The sequence below is a fragment of the Rhinopithecus roxellana genome, chromosome 8, assembly GCF_007565055.1.
Source record: "Rhinopithecus roxellana isolate Shanxi Qingling chromosome 8, ASM756505v1, whole genome shotgun sequence".
Lineage (NCBI taxonomy): Eukaryota > Metazoa > Chordata > Mammalia > Primates > Cercopithecidae > Rhinopithecus > Rhinopithecus roxellana.
The window spans coordinates 109,560,311-109,580,436 of record NC_044556.1 but is presented as its reverse complement, the minus strand read 5'-3'; the positions used below and the strand labels follow the sequence as shown (position 1 = coordinate 109,580,436).

General features: G+C 47.2%; 1 protein-coding gene and 1 non-coding gene across 2 annotated transcripts in view; one reads left to right on the top strand and one right to left on the bottom strand.

The window, feature by feature from the left end:
• The first annotated feature begins 11,112 nt into the window (after positions 1-11,112).
• On the top strand, positions 11,113-11,276 carry LOC115899298. The gene has a single exon (XR_004059049.1). It is a non-coding gene; the product is annotated as a U1 spliceosomal RNA (small nuclear RNA).
• An 8,260-nt stretch (positions 11,277-19,536) lies between these two features.
• EFCAB2 (EF-hand calcium binding domain 2) overlaps positions 19,537-20,126 on the bottom strand; it is a 162,951-nt gene continuing 162,361 nt past the window's right edge. Inside the window, exon 8 of the mRNA XM_030936135.1 lies at positions 19,537-20,050. Within this exon, the coding sequence (XP_030791995.1) occupies positions 20,025-20,050 (26 nt within the window). The 3' untranslated portion in view covers positions 19,537-20,024. The remainder of the gene's footprint in view (positions 20,051-20,126) is intronic.

Sequence of the window (20,126 nt, the reverse complement as noted above, 5' to 3'; positions counted from 1 at the left end):
ACATGCGAGATCACGTAATGTGTGATTTCATCTATATGAAATGTTCAGAAGGCAAATCTGTGGAGACAGAAAGTAGCTTGGTGGTTGCCTGGAACTGGGGATAGGAACAGGGATTAATGGCAAATGGGATCTCCATTGGGATGATGAAAATGTTCTGAAACTGATTTATGGTGATGGCTGCACCACTCAGTAAATTTACCAAAAAATATTGAACTGTGCACTTGAATAGGGTGGGTTTTATCATATGCAAAGTACGTCAATAATGCTGTTTTTAGAAAGTGATGGGAGAGGTAAAGGAGGGGTTGGAAATCAGGGATTGATTTCAGAGCTCTCGGCACTCAGTCGGCGAGGCTTGGAGACTAAACTGATGTGCAGAGAAGGCAAGGATGATTTCCAGGCATAAGCTGGGCAAGAGAGATGAAATACTATTTCCAACAACAAGAAAAGTGGGAGGTAGATGAGGCATTTGATTTAGAAAAGATATGGCCACAATACACATATACACCATGGAATACTATGCAGCCATAAAAAAGAATGAGCTCGTGTCTTTTGCAGGGACATGGATGAAGCTGGAAACCATCATTCTCAGCAAACTAACACAGGAACAGAAAACCAAACACCGCATGTCCTCACTCATAAGTGGGAAGTTGAACAATGAGAGCACATGGACACAGGGAGGGGAACATCACACACTGGGGCCTGTCGGGGGTGGGGGCAAGGTAAGGGAGAGCATTAGGACAAATACTGAATGCATGTGGGGCTTAAAACCCAGATGACGGGTTGATGGGCGCAGCAAACCACCATGGCGCATGTATACCTATGTAACAAACCTGCACGTTCTGCACATGTAGCCCAGAACTTACATTTAAAAAAGAAAGATACGGCCACAATAATCCAATTGTCTTTTCCCTCTGAAGCAAAAGTCCCAGAGGGAGAGTTAGCCTGTGTGCCCATTTCAGGAGTCCCAGCATGTCCAGCTGGAGTCCCCATGGGGTCTAGCTGCATGTCGTCTTGGGAGAGGGAACCCCAGCACTGGGAGGACTGTGAAAAGACACTGGCTGATTGCTGTTGGAATAGAAGAGCCATTAAAGAAAAAGATACTGGCTGATGGCTGTTGGGAATAGAAGAGCCATTAAAGAAAATGAACTGAGAATGTGTGCTTAATTTAAAAAAAGAAAAAAGTTGTGATATCCAGAACTCTGTAAAGAACTGCCAGAACAAAGTCACTGTAGCTAGGAGAAAGGCATGGGCTGTCTCCACCTAAGCCATATGAGCCGCAGCAGGTGCAGGGGGAATGGGAGCAGCTGCGGGAATGATGGCCACCAGAGTCAGCCGTAAGAGTGGTGGGCAGAGAAGAACACACAGCCGAGAGAAGGGCTTCAAAGACCATGGTAGAGACTACAGAAGCAACCTGAGGACCTGCTCAGGGGAGAGACCCATTTTTCTAAGCAGTGCTGTTGTTGCCCTCTAGCCTTGACTGTCATCTCACAGCTGTGTGCTGCCTGAGGCTGGGCACCAGCAGGGAATTGCTAAAGCCTCCACCATCACTGCTGCAAATGCTCCCTTTGCCACTTCCCCCTTCATCTCATCAGTTGCACAGGATCTGCCATCATGTCTCCATCACACAAGGAAGTCCTTTCAATTCTAAAGTTTCACTAGAAAATAGTTCTGATCTACTCACATGGGGCCCATTCAACTCATGAGTTGGAAATGCAGTGTATCTGGATGCATGATGGATGGATGGATGGATGGATGGATGGATGGATGGATGGATGGATGGATGCATGCATGCATGCATGGGTGGACAGACAGGTGGACAGATGGATGGGTGGACAGGTGGATGGGTGAACAGACAGGTGGACAGAGTGGGTGGACGGATGGACAGGTGGACGGTGGATGGACAGGTGGGTAGATGGGTGGGTGGACAGATGGACGGACAGGTGGATGAACAGACAGGTGGGTGGACGGATGGATGGGTGGATGGACAGACAGGTGGACAGAGTGGTTGGATAGATGGAGAGATGGGTGGACAGACAGGTGGACAGAGTGGGTGGACAGATGGATGGATGGGTGGACAGGTGGACGGACAGACAGGTGGGCAGATGGGTGGGTGGACAGATGGATGGATGGGTGGACTGGTGGATGGATAGATGGAAGACATATGACCTTGGGTGAAGAAAGAGAGGGATCAGGTGAGAGTAACTGGTCAGTAGATGCTTCTGGGTGGGGACAGTAGCAGCTCACAGTTTCCTATGGAAAGGCTGAGATGGAGATCAAGCTGTGATCCTTCCTGCTACTTTTCTAACATTAAAAAAAAATCACAAGATTGAAGTGTAAAGCTTCATTTAAAAACAACAGCATAGGTACGTGTCAGGGAATTCAAGAGTTATGGTTTCCACAGCAACATTCACGTGGCCACCCAATTACTATCAAATAAACGAACTGAAGCATTTCTATTGCCTCTGACATTCAGCCATTTGCTAAGCAGTCACTTTATTGGTTTATAATTTCTCACAGCCACCGGTGAGGGAGGCAGCCTCCTCGCCCCACAGGAGGGATGAGGACACCAGGTCCCAGGAGAAGAACGGTGTGCCCAGAGAATCCCGTCGTGGGACTAGCCGTGACTAGCCATGACTAGCTTTGACTAGCTGTAACTAGCTGTGACTAGGCATGACTAGCCGTAACTAGCCGTGACTAGCTGTGACTAGCCGTGACTAGCCTCGACTAGCTGTAACTAGCCGTGACTAGCCGTGACTAGCCTCGACTAGCTGTGACTAGCCGTGACTAGCCTCAACTAGCTGTAACTAGCCGTGAATAGCCGTGACTAGCCGTAACTAGCCGTAACTAGCCATGACTAGCATGACTAGTCATAACTGGCCGTGACTAGCTGTGACTAGCCGTGACTGGCCATGACTAGCTGTGACTAGTCATGACTAGCCGTGACTAGCCATAGCTAATCTGACTCTGCATGTAACAGCAGGCTGCAGAGTGCAATGCCACTCGCAAGGTTGCAGAGAGACAAAGACCAATCATTATGAAATGCCTGCTGTGCACTAGGTCCTGCCAGTGAGTTCTTTTCAAGCCCCTCCCAATGAAGACTGCGTCTCAGGCAACTAAAGAAGCAGTAATAAAAACCAGGGGCCTCAATGCTCTGTGTGGGCAAGAACAGGTGAAGAACAGGTGAGAGGAAACAGCCCACAGCCCGGGTTCAGCTGTGCTCTTATGTCCAGCTTCACTGCTGCAGACAGCTGTGACCATGTCCTAAAAGAAAGAAGGAAAAAAACCCACTAATAGTTCAGGAGAATGAGGAGCAAGGAAGAGCCAGGTCCTAGAGAGAGGAAGCTGTCTTGCATACTTGATTACCTTTGGACCGTTTCACTTATTCGACAGATGAAAAGGCCCCAGAGAGATGTTTACTTAGATAAAACTTTCACTATAGCGAATCTTAGCAAATCTCATCTCCCAGAAGAACACAGGTGCATGGATTGAAAACACAACCAAAGGCTCTGGACCACAAATTGTGACATGTGGCCCACAGTCCCCGGGAAGGGAGGCCTGAGGCCAGCACTGGCTCTGGCCTTAGTGCTCATCTTAATGTTCTCTAAGGGGGAATAAAAAGCAACAGATAAAATGCAGGGATGAGCTAAATTGAGAGGTGTTGCCAACACTCCTGCAGAAGGGAAAATAAAGTATGAAAATACAGAGTCTCAAGAGTATGAGAAAATCAAAGGCACAAAGGCAAGCCAAAAACATCAAACTTCCTCCTGAAGAAGACAATGACCCCGACTTTGCATGGTAGACATTTAGAAAGCACTGGGTGCAGTGTTTCACACCTGTAATCCCAACACTTTGGGAGGCCGAAGCAGGAGGATTGCTTGAGGCCAGGAATTTGAGACCAGCCTGGGCAACACAGTAAGACCCCATTGCTATTTTTTTTTTCTTTTTGAGACAGAGTCTTGCTCTGTCACCCAGGCTGGAGTGCAGTGGAGCAATCTCAGCTCACTGTAACCTCCGCCTCTCGGGTTCAAGCAATTCTCTTGCCTCAGCCTCCTGAGTCGCTGGGACTACAGATGCCTGCCATCACACCCAGCTAATTTTTGTATTTTTAGTAGAGACAGGGTTTCACCATGTTAGCCAGGATGGTCTCGATCTCCAACCTCGTGATCTGCTCGCCTTGGCCTCCCAAAGTGCTGAGATTACAGCATGAGCCACCGCGCCCGGCCTATTTTTTTTTTTTTAATTAGCCAGTTATGGTGTCCATCTGCCATCCCAGCGACTCAGGAGGCTAAGGTGCGATGTTCTCTTGAGCCCAGGAACTCGAGGCTGCAGTGAGCTATGATCATGCCACTGCACTTCATCCTGATCAACAGAGTGAGACTGTCTCTTAAAAAAAAACAGCCATAAAAAAGCATGAGCATGAGATCATGTCCTTCGCAGTGACATGGTTCGAGCTGGAGGCCATTATCCTAAGGAACTAACTCAGAGACACAAAATCAAAACCGCATGTTCTCACTTGTAAGTGGAGGCGAAACAGTGACTCCACATGGACATAAGGATGGAAACAGTGGACACGGGGGCCTCCAAAGGGGGTGGGCAGGGATTGGAAGGGAGCAAGGGTTGAAAATTTACCCATCAGGTACTATGTTCACTCTCTGGGTAATGGGTACACCAGAAGCCCAGTATACAATATAGCCATGCAACAAGCATGCCCATGTAACCCTTAATTTGAAATAAAATTTTAATAAATACATAAAGCAGTTCTCCCTAAAGACAGGCAAGAGATAATAGAATTAATGTAAACTTTAATTTACATTAATTACATGTAGTTAATGTAAACTTTAATTTAGTTATGTAAATGATAATTTACATTATTAATGAAATTAATTACATAATTAATGCTCAGAAATAATGTAAACTTTTGCTACATTAAGGCAGGCCCACTTCCTACAGGAAGCATCTCTCAGTTAGTCCCACTTATCCATGACAATCTTCACAGTCCCTCTGGGACTGCAATCTGATCTTCCCTTATCACTAACAATATAGCCATGCATGTGCTATCCATATGTGTTTTTATCTGCCCTCTTTTCTCTATTAAATTGATTACTCTTGAAGAGTTCTACACCCACTGTGCAAAGCTAAGGTTCAAAATGATTGTTAATTACAGAGCTCTGACTCAAGATTTGAGACATCCATTTAAGGGTTCAAAAATCTGTGTATTATAACCATTTGACTATAAGTTCCTTGAGGCCAGTAGCTAGGTCCTTAATCTTTGTGTCCCTAACACTCAGCACAGCACTGGGTGTGGCTCTGGTTACAGGTATATGGAGGAACTCAATATGTATCACGAATCTAGTGTGTTGCTTTTATGTGAAATAGCTCAGTTGAAACTTTTTTTTTTTTTTTTTTTTTTTTTGAGACAGAGTCTCACTCTGTTGCCCAGGCTGGAGTGCAGTGGCACAATCTCAGCTCACTGTAATCTCTGCCACCCAGATTCAAGTGATTCTCCTGCCTCAGCCTCCCAAGTAGCTGGGGCTACAGGCATGCACCACCACGCCCGGCTAATTTTTGTATTTTCAGTAGAGATGAGGTTTTGCCATGTTGGCCAGGCTAGTCTTGAACTCCTGACCTCACATGATCCATCCACCTCGGCCTCCCAAAGTGCTGGGATTACACAATGCACCCAGCCTGAAACTTAATCTAAAATATTGCACTCTGTTCTGAACATCTTATTGCCTGAAAGATGAATGTAGTGTATGATCACAGTAATTAAAGAACTTAGAAGGGATGGCCTCAAAGTGAAGACTGAAACAACTAGAATATGTATAAAATCTAAAAATAACTGGTAAAACAAGACTGTTTTCAGGAAGTCCACGTCTAGAGGTGAGAACAAAGACAGAAACATACCTAATTTAGGAGGTTTCGAAGGAGTGATGGATTTAAATTAAAATTAAGAAAGTGTAGGCAAGCTTTCAAGGTAAAAACAATGACTGTAAAATCTAGCAGACTGTGAAGTCATCTTCTTTAGTTACTGGAGGCAAGCCTGTCACTGTTGAATTTTAAATGACACCTGGAAGGTTCTCTAGTGCAATATTCACTTCTCTGCCAACAGAGAGCATTCCGTTTTAGCAGTTTGGTTTTCAGAATAATTTACACTAAGTGATTAGGACTTCCGCCATATTCTTCTCTGGATAAAGTTAACATCGTTTCACTTAGAACTATGAGAAGCCCTGAAATACAAAAAGCCTAAATGATATGCCAAGCACCACCAAAGAAGTTAGTGTGGCAAGGAAAGGGTTAGAATTCCAAGTTGCAAGCCACGCTTCTCTCTACTTACCCCGCTCCAGGCCACAGTGAGCAAGCGACTTTGCTGTTGCAGGACTCCCTGACCCAGAGCGACATACTTCTGAGACCTACTCATGGCTTCTGTTTTGACCTCCCAAGTACTACATTCAGGTCATCTTTATTTTTACGTTATTGACAAATTTACATCGACGTTTAAAACCTTTCCTTCATGTTTGCTTATGTAGCTGAGATGCCCAGAACTGCTGTTTCCACTCCTTTGTGGCGGAGGGGGAATGTCAACTACTGTTTAGAAGCTCGGGCTCCAAAGTCAGAAAACCTGGGTTGAAACTGTGGCCCCACAGCTTTCTAGCTATGCAACCTTGGGCAAGACACCTAGCCTCCGCTTTCTCTTTCCTCATCTATGAAATGAGGATGAAGGCTGGGCACAGTGGCTCACGCCTATAATCCCAGCACTTTGGGAGGCTGAGGCAGGTGGATCACCTGAGGTCAGGAGTTCGAGAACAGCCTGGCCAACATGGCGAAACCCCATCTCTACTAAAAATACAAAAATTAACTGGGTATGGTGGCGGGCACCTGTAGTCTCAGCTACTTGGGAGGCTGAGGCACGAGAATTGCTTGAACCCAGGAGGCGGAGGTTGCAGTGAGCCAAGATTGCACCACTGCACTCCAGCCTGGGCGACAGAGTAAGACTGTCTCAAAAAAAAAAAAAAAAAAAAATGAAACGAAATAAAATAAAATGAGGATGAATAATAATGCTTGCCTCGTGAGGACTAAATTAGGTAATTTATATGAAAGGCTTAGAATAGTACTGACACATAGTACAGCTCAATACACTTAAGCTATAATCATTACCTTTTGGTAATTCGAGGTAGACATTCCCTCCACATGTGGACTCTGAAATCTGACAGACCTCAATCCTTGAAATTCATCTGCATTGGGGAGTCTCCTTCCACCAGAAAGGATAACTGCGGGGAAAGCAAGAAGAGAACACAGGGTGGCATTTTCTGCCCCTGTTGGGTCGTCGGCTGGTTCTCCACTCTGGTGTGCCACCTCTGTATTGGGGAGTGGAAAGCCTGGGGACTACATTTCCCAGTATAACAACTAGGAGCATTCCAACTTAGATTGGGCCACTGAGGGGCACTCGAGTGATATTTGGAAGATAGAAGAGAGGCAAGCCGGCTTGCTGCTGCCCCTTCAACAGGTGGCAAACATGGCAAGCATGAGTTTGCCCTGGCATTTGAGCATTTCCCCCACTGAATCCCACCTTGGTACTGCAGGCAAATGTGACCCTGGCAATGATTTCTGCAGGTTCTGAAACTTGTTTTTCTTGTAGCTGTTGGTTGACCTGAGAGCAATGAATGGCTTTCCTGAACCTTTGCACCTCTACCCTGCCAGTGATTTTGCAAACCCTAATTCCTAGATCCCTAAATCTCTCCTTGCTTGATAAAAGAAGAAAACTAGAGAAGTCACATTACCTGACTTCAAATTATACTACAGAGCTATAGTAACCAAAACAGCATGATACTGGCATAAAAAAGGACACATAGACAAATGGAACAGAATGGAGAACCCAGAAGCAAATCCACACACCTACAGTGAACTCACGTTTGACAAAGGTGCCAAGAACATACACTGGGGAAAAGACAGTCTCAATAGATGGTGCTGGGAAAACTGGATCTCCATACACAGAAGAATGAAACTACACCCCTATCTCCCACCATATGCAAAATTCAAATCAAAATGGATTGAAGACTTAAATCTAAGACCTCGGACTGTTACAAGGAGTCTTGATCCAGACTCCAAGAGAGGGTTCTTGGATTTCGTGCAAGAAGGAATTCAGGGAGAGTCCAGAGAGTAAAGTGGAGGCAAGTTTATTAAGAAAGTGAAGAAATAAAAGAATGGCTACTCCACAGACAGAGCAGCCCCAAGCCTGCTCGTTGCCCATTTTTATGGTTATTTCTTGATGATATGCTGAACAAGGGGTGGATTATTCATGCCTCCCCTTTTTAGACCACATAGGGTAACTTCCGGACATTGCCATGGCATTTGTAAACTGTCACGGCGCTGGTGGGAGTGTAGCAGTGAGGACCACCAGAGGTCACTCGCGTCGCCATCTTGGTTTTGGTGGGATTTGGCCGGCTTCTTTACTGCAACCTGTTTACCTGTTTTATCAGCATGGTCTCTATGACCTGTGCCTTGTGCTGACCTCCTGTCTCATCCTGTGACTTAGAACACCTTAACCTTCTGGGAATGCAGCCCAGTAGGTCTCAGCCTCATTTTACCCAGCTCCTATTCAAGATGGAGTTGCTCTGATTCAAATGCCTCTGACAAAACTGTGAAACTACTACAAGAAAACATTGGGGAAAATCTCCAGGACATTGGTCTGGGCAAAAATTTCTTGAACAATACTTTGCGAGCACAGGCAACCAAAACAAAAATGGACAAATGGGATCACATCAAGTGAAAAAGCTTCTGCATAGCAAAGGATACAATCAACAAAGAGATGAGACAACTCACAGAATGGGAGAAAATATTTACAAACTACCCATCTGACAAGGGACTAAGAACCAGAATATATAAGAAGCTCAAACAAGTCTATAGGAAAAAGTCTAATAATCTGATAAAAAAAAAATGGGCAAAAGACTTGAAGAGTCATTTCTCAAAAGAAGACATACAAATGGCAAACAGGCACGTGAAAAGGTGCTCAACACCATGACCATCAGATAAATGCAAATCAAAACTGCAATGAGGGCTGGGCGTGGTGGCTCATGCCTGTAATCCCAGCACTTTGGGAGGCCGAGGCAGGTGGATTGCCTGAGCTCAGGAGTTCAAGACCAGCCTGGGTAACACAGTGAAACCCGGTCTCTACTAAAATACAAAAATATTAGTTGGGTGTGGCAGCATGTGCTTGTAATCCCAGCCACTCAGGAGGCTGAGACAGGAGAATCACTTGAACCCAGGGGCAGAGGTTGCAATGAGCTGAGATTGCACCACTGCACTCCAGCCTGGGCAACAGAGCAAGACTCCGTCTCCAAAAAAAAAAAAAAAAAAAAACTACAATGAGATATCATGTCACCCCAGTTAAAATGGCTTACATCCAAAAGACAGGCAATAACAAATGCTGGTGAGGATGTGGAGAAAAGGGAACCCTCATACACTGTGGGTGGGAATGTAAATTAGCACAACCACCGTAGAGAACAGTTTGGAGGTTCCTCAGAAAACTAACAGTTGAGCTACCGTATGATCCAGCAATCCCATGGCTGGGTATATACCCGAAAGAAAGGAGCTCAGTATATTGAAGAGATGTCTGTACTGCTGTGTTTGTTGCAGCACTATTTACAATAGCCAAGATTTGGAAGTAACCTAAGTGTTCATGAACAGATGAATGGATAAAGAAAATGTGGTAGATATGCACAATGGAGTACTATTCAGCCATCAAAAACAATGAGATCCAGTCATTTGCCACAACATGAATGGAGCTGGAGATCATTATACACAGTGAAATAAGCCAGGCACAGAAAGACAAACATCACATATTCTCAAAATTAAAATTATAGAACTCATGGACATAGAGAGTAGGAGGCTGGTTACCAGAGGCTGGGAAGGGGAGTAGGGGGGTGGAGATGGTAATGGGTAAAAAAAAATTAAAAAAAAAAAAAAAAAAGAATGAAGAAGTCCTACTATTTGATAGCACAACAGGGTGACTATAGTCAATAATAACTTAACTGTACATTTTAAAATAAAGAGTGTAACTGGGTTGTTTGTAACTCAAAGGACAAATGCCTAAGTGGATGGACACCCCATTCTCCATGATGTGCTCCTTTCACACGGCATGCCCGAACCAAACATCTCCTGGACTCCACAAATACACACCCATGTGACGCACCCACAAAAATTCACAAGAAAAACAGAAAAATCTCTTCTCGCTTGAAATACCTAGAGTGGCCTCTGTCTTTCTGATTGATTTATTGCCTGAAGGAACGGAAGTCTCAATATACTCATTCAACAACTCTCTATGGGGTGCCTAGGAGCAAGGCCCTGCTCTGGGTGTCAGAAATACAGCAGCTGACCAAACGGAAAGAGACCTGCCCTCCTGGAACTTACATTCCAGCAGAAATAGATAGGAATTGATAAGGGCAGGGCAGGTAGGACAGACAGTGTGGGGTGGGGCAAGGGGCATCCTCATTTCCTAGGGTATTTGGGGAAGTTTCATGCTAAGAGAAGATCTGAGCTGGGACCTGCCGGAAGTGAGAGCCCTGGGCAGGAGGCTGTGTGGAACAGCATTTAGAGCTGAGGGGATGCCGGGAACAAAGGCCCCGAGGCAGGAGTGCGCTCAGCGTGGTCTACATGAGGAACAGCAAAGTCAACAGGCCGCTGCGGCTGCAGAGTCAGAGGAGAGCAGTAAGAGGTGATGCCAGAGGGATATCGACAGCCGGCCTGGACAGCCCCAAGGAGTCATGGTAAGTGCTTTGGCTTTTACTCCAAGAAAGAGGCCAGATGGAGGCTTCTGAGCAGAACAGTGACACATCTGATTTATGTTTTATTCTGATCACTATGACTACATGTTGGGAACATAGTTACAGAGGCAAAAACCAGGAAGGATGTCACTGCAATCATCTGGATGACAGATAAGGGCAGCCTAGACCCCACCAGTAGCCATGGAGGAGGAGCGCTAGAGATAGATGATATAGATATAGATGTAGATACAGATGATATAGATACTGATGATAGATATCGATGAGATAGAAATGGATATAGATAACTGTATATGTGGGTGTCTTTTTTAAATTGTGATAAAGTACATACAATATACTTACCTGGCAGGGGAGATACCATGATCATGAAGATGGTTTTCCCAGAGTGAGGCTCACCTACTGCACTCCAGGTATGCTGACCCCTGCAATTTCTCCAAATGCAGGAAACTCAACCGCATAGTTTGTGGTAGTGGGGGACTTCATTCATGCTTCCCCTGTGTCACTCTTTGTCCAATGAGAGATCATAACTTGATGTCGGTGGTCTTTAGTGTGTGATTTATTATAAAAAATGCATTAACATAAAATTTAGCATCTTCAGCATTTTTGAGTGTACACTGAGTGGTATTACACGCATTCACATTGTTGCTCACCCATCACCCCCATCCATCTCCAGGGCTCATTTCATCTTGCAGAACTGAAACTTTGTACCCATTAAGCAGTAACCCCCCATTTTCTCCTCCCCAGGGCCCCTGGCATCCACATTCTACTCTCTGTCTCTAGGAATCTGAATCTCCCAGGTACTTCAGAGAAGTGGAATTATACAGTGTCAGTCCTTTGGGGACTGCCTTATTCCCTTAGCATAATGTCCTCAGTATGTTGACTGGTTGTATTGTGAAGACAGGATTTGGCAGATTGGATGAGGAGGGAGAGGGAGAAATAAGGGAGGCAAGGATGATTCTGAGACTTGGGGCCTGAGCAGGGGACTGGAATGCTTGGTAGAAGTTGAGCTGATGCACGAGTCCATGGGGTGTTCCCCCATCTCTTCCATCTCTTCTGTCTCTACCACACGCTGCCCCAGCTCTCGGTGGGCAGAGGATTCTCTAGGCCTTACTGCAGCTCACATGTCAACAAGGGATGCGGAGACGTTTTCATCTTTCCGTCCTCCACATGAAGGACATGAGGGGCCATGGATAGTCATCCTCCCCTCTGCCAGGGTAAGTAAAACAGAGAACAGATGAGGGAGGAGTGTCAGAAAACAGATGAGTGTCTCAAGCACAGATCTGCACAGCCTCGGGATCAGCAGTGCACTAGGAACTCCTGTGAGATGGGAAGCTGAGACAGTTGCACACACATTATCTTCACCCAAACAAGGAGTGAACATCCAGCCAGAAAAGCTTTTCCCTGCGCCCAGCCCCACCGGCACCAGACAGCTCAGTCCCTGCTTCACAAGCAAGCGTGGAGCCCACGACTTGCTTCTTTCCTCTTCCCACAGCCATCCCCTTTGGTCGGCCCTCAGTTCCACGTCACTGGGGAGGTGGCAGAGGAGACCCATGAAATTTGTCACATCCCCATTATGTGGCTTGTTTGTTTTTGAGATGGAGTCTCGGTCTGTCACCGAGGCTGGAGAGTGCAGTGGGGTGATCCCAGCTCACTGCAGGCTCCGCCTCCCGGGTTCAAGCGATTCTTCTGCCTCAGCCTCCCGAGTAGCTGAGATGACAGGTGCATACCACCGCACCCGGCTAATTTTTGTATTCTCGGTAGAGACAGGGTATGGCCACGTTGGTCAGGCTGGTCTCGAACTCCTGATCTCAGGTGACCTGCCCGCCTTGGCTTCCCAAAGTGCTGGGATTCCAGGCATGAGCCACCGCGCCCGGCCTCCTGTTAAGTCTTAACAGAAGCTGCAGATGAATCTTTCCTGGAGCGCAGCTTCGCAGTGCTACTCCCTGCTCAGAGCCTTAGCGGTCCTCATTGTCTAAGGCATCAGTTCTAGGGTAGGAGGGATGCCCCAGGGCACATCAGGCGTTTTGGAGGAGCTCTCTCCCACTGTCTCCAGCCCCTGCAGCTTCTCTGTGAGCTGGACCTTCTCTCCCAACCTCGGAATGCTGGGTCTGCAGCATCAACTCTGCAAGGCCTTCAAGGCCCTCCTGGAGCCAGCCCCAGCATAACCCCACTGTGCTTCATCTCCACTCCTCTCGTCCACAGACTCTTAAGGTGCAGCCAAACTGAACTATTAACTACTCCCTGACGAGCTCCCCCTCCCACCTCTGTTTTGCCTTTGCCTAGAATGGCCTTCCTCCTGGCACCACATATTCATTCAGATCCTTCCTCCTACCATGCCCAGCTCCCGTGCTACCTCCTCCAGGAAGCCCTCTCTGATATCTCCAACTGGGTGCACTACCTTCTTCCCCAGACCCCTACAGGCATCTCGTGTGTGCTGCTTTCTTGTGGCCGTGATTTCCTATAAAATCCTTCTCTCCTATCAGACCATGAACTCTCCAAGGATGCCATTCAGCCACATTCCTATTGGTTCCCCTCACAGGGCCTGTCATGTGTCTTTCAGGCTTCAGAGTTGGTTAAATCAACAAAGAAATGAGACAATTATTTATTTTAGTCAGATATTCAACTTACAAATCATTCAGCGTGGGCACTCCTGAGGCTGTCAGGATCATGTTCGTTTCCTCGCTGCTTGCCGGCTATTAGCATTGTGCCATCACACACAGTCCGATGAGGGGATGACGGAAAAGCGTATCTCACTTCTATCGTAGGTTTCCATTCACTTTCGGATTCTCAATCGCCCTGTTTCCTCAGGGATACTCCAGACTTTTCAGATGTTCTCATTGACCCATTCATCTTTCTTTTTTTTTTTTTTTTTTTTTTTTTTTTGCAAAACATAACGCCAGAAAAGCAAGCATTTTGTCCAATAGTCCTACGAAATTGTCCCTGTAGAGAATGTCATGTAAGTCAAAACAAGGGTTGAATAGGGGCACCCAAATCAGTTATCACTTAGGGCTAAGAAATGCCAAGACTGGGTGGCTTCAACAGCAAACATTCGTCTCTCACCATCTGGAGGCTGCAAATACAAGATCAAGGTGCTAGCATGGTCAGTTCTGGAGAAGACCTGCTTCTGGGCTCGAGAGCACTACCTTCCCCCGACATCCTCACATGGTGGGTCTCCAGCCTCTTCTCATAAAGGCGCTAATCCCATTCATGAAGGCTCCACTCTTACAGCCTGATCACCTCCCACAGGCCCCGCCTCCAAATACTGCCACACTGGAATTACGATGTCAACAGAGGTGCTCTGGGGGGACACAGTCAGTCCATGGCCCCCTGTACACGTGAATGTGATCTTATTTGGAAATAGGGTTTTGTAGATGAAATTAAGTTAAGGATCTTGAGATAAGATCATCCTGGACTCAGGGTGGGCCCTAAATCCAGTGACTAGTGTCCTTATAAGAGAAAGAAGAGGGAGACTGGAGACACACAGACACCGTGGAGAACGCAGGAGAAAAGGTCCTGTGAAGGCAGAGAGGCAGGGACGGGAGTGACGCAGCTGTAGGACAAAGAATGCATGGGGCCAGCAGTAGCTGGAGAGGCAAGGGCGAGGGGGATCCTCTCCTAGGACCTAGGTGGGAGAGCATGGCCCTGCTGCCACCTGATTTTGGATTTTCTGTTTTGAGTCACCAAGTTTGTGGCAACTCATCCTGGCAGCCTTAGGAAACTAATGTGTTAACTCATTGCATCAGTGCACAAAATAACACCCCGACTCGTTTCCTGGGCCAGCCTCCTACCTCCTACCTATTAGACCCTACCTCTCATTCCCTTTTTTTGTTGTTACTGTTTTTTTGAGGCAGGGTTTCACTCTGTTGCTCAGCCTAGAGGTGCAGTGGCATGATCATGGCTCACTACAGACTTGACCTCCTGGGCGTAAGCGACCCTCCCACCTCGGCCTCCCAAGTAATTTGAACTACAGGTACATGCCACCCTGCCCAGCTACTTTTTGTATTTTTTTTTTTTTTTTTTTTTTTTTTTTGGTAAAGATGGGTTTTTACCATGTTGCCCATGCTGGTCTCAAACTCCTAGGCTCAAGCGATCCTCCTGCATCAGCCTCCCGAAGTGCCGGGGTTACAGGTGTGAGCCCCGCGCCCGGCCTCTCCCTCCTTTTTATCATTCCCTCTCCCTCATCTTCCTTGGCTTTCCTCCCCACACCTCCTGTGTTTGGCCCCCTTCCATTTTCTTTCACTTCTCTTTCCCAACTTTCCCTCATCATGCCAGGGGGACTCCTGGGCTCTGTGCCACCCCCCTAGAAGTCCCCCATAATGAAGCAGGATTTATGCCTCACACTTCACCGCGGGACAGCAGAAACATCTCATTTGAAGCAAAAGGCACTGAAAATAAGCAAATAGTTATGCATTTGTCACTACGGAGTCCTAGCCAGCTTCCACCCCACCCCCTGCCCCTACCATCTTCCTGCTCGTTCAGGTCATCGTGTCCTCTGATATCCAGTAATTTCCATCATTTTCTACATGCATTTCTGTTGGTCTCCTGAGAATTGTGATTTTCCAAAGTAGAAAAGGCACATCGTCTTTCCGGAGCCTGGAAGGTGTGGGCTCTGATGCACTGGGGGAGATCACAGTGTGACAAGGACAGGGTGGGAGTGTGTCACCCCCTTTCTACCCACCCTCCACAGCAGGGAGCGAGCAGAGGAGATAGAACCCGGAGGAAGAAGAGATTTCCAATTACTTCCTTCCCGGTCCCTTCTCCACTGGAGCCTGTTAGTCCTCCGCTGCCGGGGCCTCTGAGTGTTCTCTCACTGAGCCAGGAAAGAGCTTAGTGAATAAAGAACGAGTTGTCCTAGCAGTGCAGGGAAGATGTCCATGACAGTAAGTGTGAACGAGGGGTCCTGGAGAATGAGCACGCAAGCCCTGCAGGAGAACGTCCACCCCGGCCCTGCGGGAGAACGTCCACCCCGGCCCTGCGGGAGAACGTCCACGCCGGCCCTGCAGCCTGGTGGGCTCTGCCATTCATCAATCACCTTAGACAGCTGCATGTGCAAAAGCTCTCTTTTTGTGTCCTTTGAAGCTTTTTTTTTTTTTTTTTTTAAATCAGGCTGGGTGCATGTCTCATGCCTGTAATCCCAGCACTTTGGGAGGCCGAGGCGGGAGAATCACTTGAGCCCAGGAGGTCGAGGCTGCAATGAGCTATGATCATGCCACTACACTTCAGCCTGGGTGACAGACTGAGGGCCCATCTCTACAAAAATTTAAAAATTAAAAAATTCTTTATCAAAGAACTACATGTGCAAATAATATCACAAGGCTTATTTTTAAAAATCCCCTGTCCTGGCTGCCCCTTCCCTCCACACGTGTCCTCCTCCACTCTGAGATGACCAGTTTGAGGTTTTTGAGGTATTCACCTCGGCTTTTCTCAATGTGCTGGCTCTGCTGTTTCCTGATTTCTCCATCTGGGACATCAGCTCTTTACTCCGTGCTGTGGTGCATGACAATTCAGCTCTTACCACACTCGAGGCTCGCTCCTCCTCCCAACAAGACATGAATGAAAATAGGAACGAGCTCTTATTTCTGGGGCTCTCACTAGGTATCAGGCACTGTTATATTCTGACAGGGTGACCCCCTTCCCTCCCTGATGCACTCTCCACGTGGCTCCCAGGGCTCCCCACTCCCTCCCTCTGGTTCCTTCCACCGAGTCACCTTCACGGGTCCAGATCTGTCCCTTCTCTACGCCCTCCGAAGGATGGGCACCCCAGGCTCGGTCCTCCGGCCTCTCTTCTCCATCTGTGCTCCCTGCCACTCTGTAGTGGCCTCAGCAGTCTCATGGTTCCGAACATCCTCCCTGTGCTGACGCCTCCCACGGCCCCGTCTCCAGCCCTGACCCCAGGCCCCTCAACACTGGCCCAATTTTGAGGCTGTGCCTTCAGAAGACAGAAGCAGCGAGGTGTCTGCAGTCAGGATGGGGCTGGCAGATGGAAGTCCTCGTCTAGAACTGGTCCTGCCACCTCCCAGGAGTGTGGCCTCTGGTGACTGACTTCACTGCTCCACCATAAACGTTATGCTTTCTCTGTACAAATGCTCTTTCTTACTCTGTAGATTGACTGTAAGAATCAAGTCATGGCAAGGGTTTTGTAAGTGGAAAAGCCTTACATTAGTGGAACTGGTTGTTATTATTTCTCTTTTTATTTTTATTTTATTTTCAAGATGTGGTTTTGCTCTGTAGCCCAAAGCTGGAGTGCAGCGGTGCGATCATAGCTCACTGCAGCCTCGAACTCCTGGGCTCAAGTGATCCTCCCACCTCATCCTCCCAAGTACAGACTATAGGCTACAGGCGTGTCACTACCCTGGCTAATTTTTGGTAGAGACAACGTCTTGCTTTGTTACCCAGGCGGTCTCAAACTCCTGGCCTCAATGATCTTTTCACCTCAGCCTCCCAAAGTGCTGGGATTACAGGCATGAGCCACCATGCCCAGCCTGTTATTATTTCTCCTTGTACTCCTCCACACTTCCTTCTCTCTCTTAATCTTTCCCATCTGTCCTTTGTGATCAGCATTTATTTCACAGCCATTTATTGAGCAGCTAGTACGTGGCGGGCACTGTGGGAGACACACAGGGCTCTCGCTTGCACAGGGGTCACAGCGTCACTTTCCAAAGACCTGGGTGTGCCTCAGTCTTTGTTTTCCTCTCCATTTTCTTTTCTTTTTTTCTTTTTGAGACAGAGATGTGCTCTTGTTGCCCAGGCTGGAGTGCAGTGGCGCGATCTTGGCTCACTGCAACTTCTGCCTCCTGGGTTCAAGGGATTCTCCTGCCTCAGCCTTCCGAGTAGCTGGGATTACAGGCACCTGCCACCATGCCAGGCTAAATACTGTATTTTTAGTAGAGATGTGGTTTCAACATGTTGGCCAGGCTGGTCTTGAACTCCTGACCTCAGGTGATCCACCCGCCTTGCCCTCCCAAAGTGCTGGGCTTACAGGTGTGAGCCACCATGCCTTCCTTCCATTTTCTTTCCCTGTCACTGTCATCCTACCTTAACCCTCACTGACTCTGTTCTTTAGTAGGTGTAATTTCATAAATGAAACAGATGCTTTGCTCGTTATATGATTGTTGAAATCCATGTTCCTTTTTAAAAACATGGGTGAACACTGCTTCTTTAAAAAACCAAATCTTCCCAAAGTAACTTCCTTTCTACTGAAGGGTCTCGTATTTATCTTTTTTTTTTTTCCCCCAGAACCACTGGCCCTTTCCAGAAATAGGCTTCTTGACAAGTTTGTTTGCACAAATGCAGATATAAATATGCCGTCATATTTGTGCAATTTACAAAGTTGTACAATCCTCGAAGTAGTTGATCCTGACTTTCATGTCTTCCTAAACAAAACTGCAATCCAGAAAATAAAAACATCCCTTAGAAAAGCTCCATCACTGTCTGAAGAGCTCGTGGTGGTAATGATCTCCATGGAGCTGGATGAGCCTCTGAGTCTGACAAGTGTCTTCTAATCTGAAGGTTTGCACCCCGGTATTTGTAACTGTGCCCCCATAACGTTCTTTTCACAGTATTAAGTGTGTCCTAGAGCCAGAGTCTGGTTGGCTGGGGGCCTGTTTCTCAAGTCTGCATGGTCCTGTCAGAGGCATTTGAATCAGAGGGAGCAGGGGCTGGTAAAATAAGGCTGAGGTCCGCTGGGCTGCATCCCCAGCCTGTCAGGCATCTTAAGTCACAGGATGAGGTAGGGGGTCACCACGAGACACAGGTCATAAAGACTTTACTGATAAAACAGGTTGCAGTAAAGAAGCCGGACAAAACCCACCAAACCCAAAATGGTGATGGGAGTAACCTCTGGTCGTCCTCACTGCTCGTTAGATGCTAATTATAATGCATCAGCATGCTCACAGACACTCCCACCAGCGCCATGACCGTTTACAAATGCCACGGCAATGTCAAGAAGTTATCCTATATCATGTAAAAGAGGGATGAACCCTCAGTTCCAGGAACTGCTCACCCCTTTCCCTCATGAATAATCCACCCCTTGTTTAGCGTATAATCAAGAAATAATCATAAAAATGGGCAACCAGCCCTGCGAGTTGCTCTGCCTATGGAGTAGCCATTCTTTATTCCTTTGTTTTCTTAACAAACTTGCTTTCGCTTCACTCTACGGACTCCCCCGGAATTCTTTCTTGGGCGAGATCCAAGAACCCTCTCTTGGCGTCTGGATCGAGACTTCTTTCTGGTAACAGTCCTACTATCTGTGGAAGCCCCAGGGTCCTGCTGAACTTGTGAAGACAATCTGGCTTTCTGGGAAAACCCTCAGCCCCAGCCATTAACAGGGCAGGACATACACAGAGGAAAGAGCCTTGATATCGTTCCACATGTTGAAAAAAATATTGCATTCCAACTATAGTTGCTTCTGCCTTCTAAGGTAGGTGTCATGATTCATGTGATGTGAAGATCAAATCCTTGCCTTCCCTTTGGCTTACAAAGCTTGGTGATGTAAAACTGAGAGCATTTGATTGAGCTGAAGCATATGATAACCACCAAGTGTGTGCAGGTGCTCGCAGCCCTGAGGGGAGAGGCGCAGGATGGGTGGTCCCTTGCTAAGCAGAGGCTTTGGAAATGCCGCAGAAGGTGGGAGAGTGGAACTGCTCTGAGAGGTGAGGCAAGGAGCTGACCTCGAGCCAGAGAGGGAGAGTCAAAACCTGAGGGAAGGCTGGGCTACAAAGAAAGGACAGAGCCAGGGAGAAATTTCCCACAGCAGCTATGGTGAAAAACACCTTTTTAAATGAGCAAATATCACGGATGCTCATAGCAACATTTTCGTATTAGCCAAAAAGTGAAAACAGCACAAATGCTCATCAGCTGATGAAGGGATAAGCAAACATGGCATCTCCAAACCATGGAACGAAATGGTGTGATCCTGAGTGGGGTCTGTGAAGCACAGCAGGCTTGGCCAGCCACGGTAGCCACGATGGGTCTGTTGCTGGATGGGACCGGCAAGTGAATACGCCAAGGCACAGGGTTGTAGCAGAGAAAGAGGTTTCATCAGAGGGTTACTGAAGGAGGACATGGGAGGAAACCTCAAAAGCATCTCCTTGAGGAGTCTGGGGTTTTTAAGGGTTGGGGAGTGGAGACTGGAGTGTGGAGATGGTCGACTGGTCAAAGTGTGCGGGTGGAGTCATGGGAGAGGGAGATGAAGCTGTGTTTTCATGCAGATCACATTCCTCTGGGGGGTCTTCAAACTGGTTGGTGTCAGCTGTTTTGCTGGAATTCAGGATCTGAAAAACATCTTAAGCAATTCTTAAACAAAAGCCTTATGATTCTCAGGTCAGAGATCCCACCTATTTTAAACAA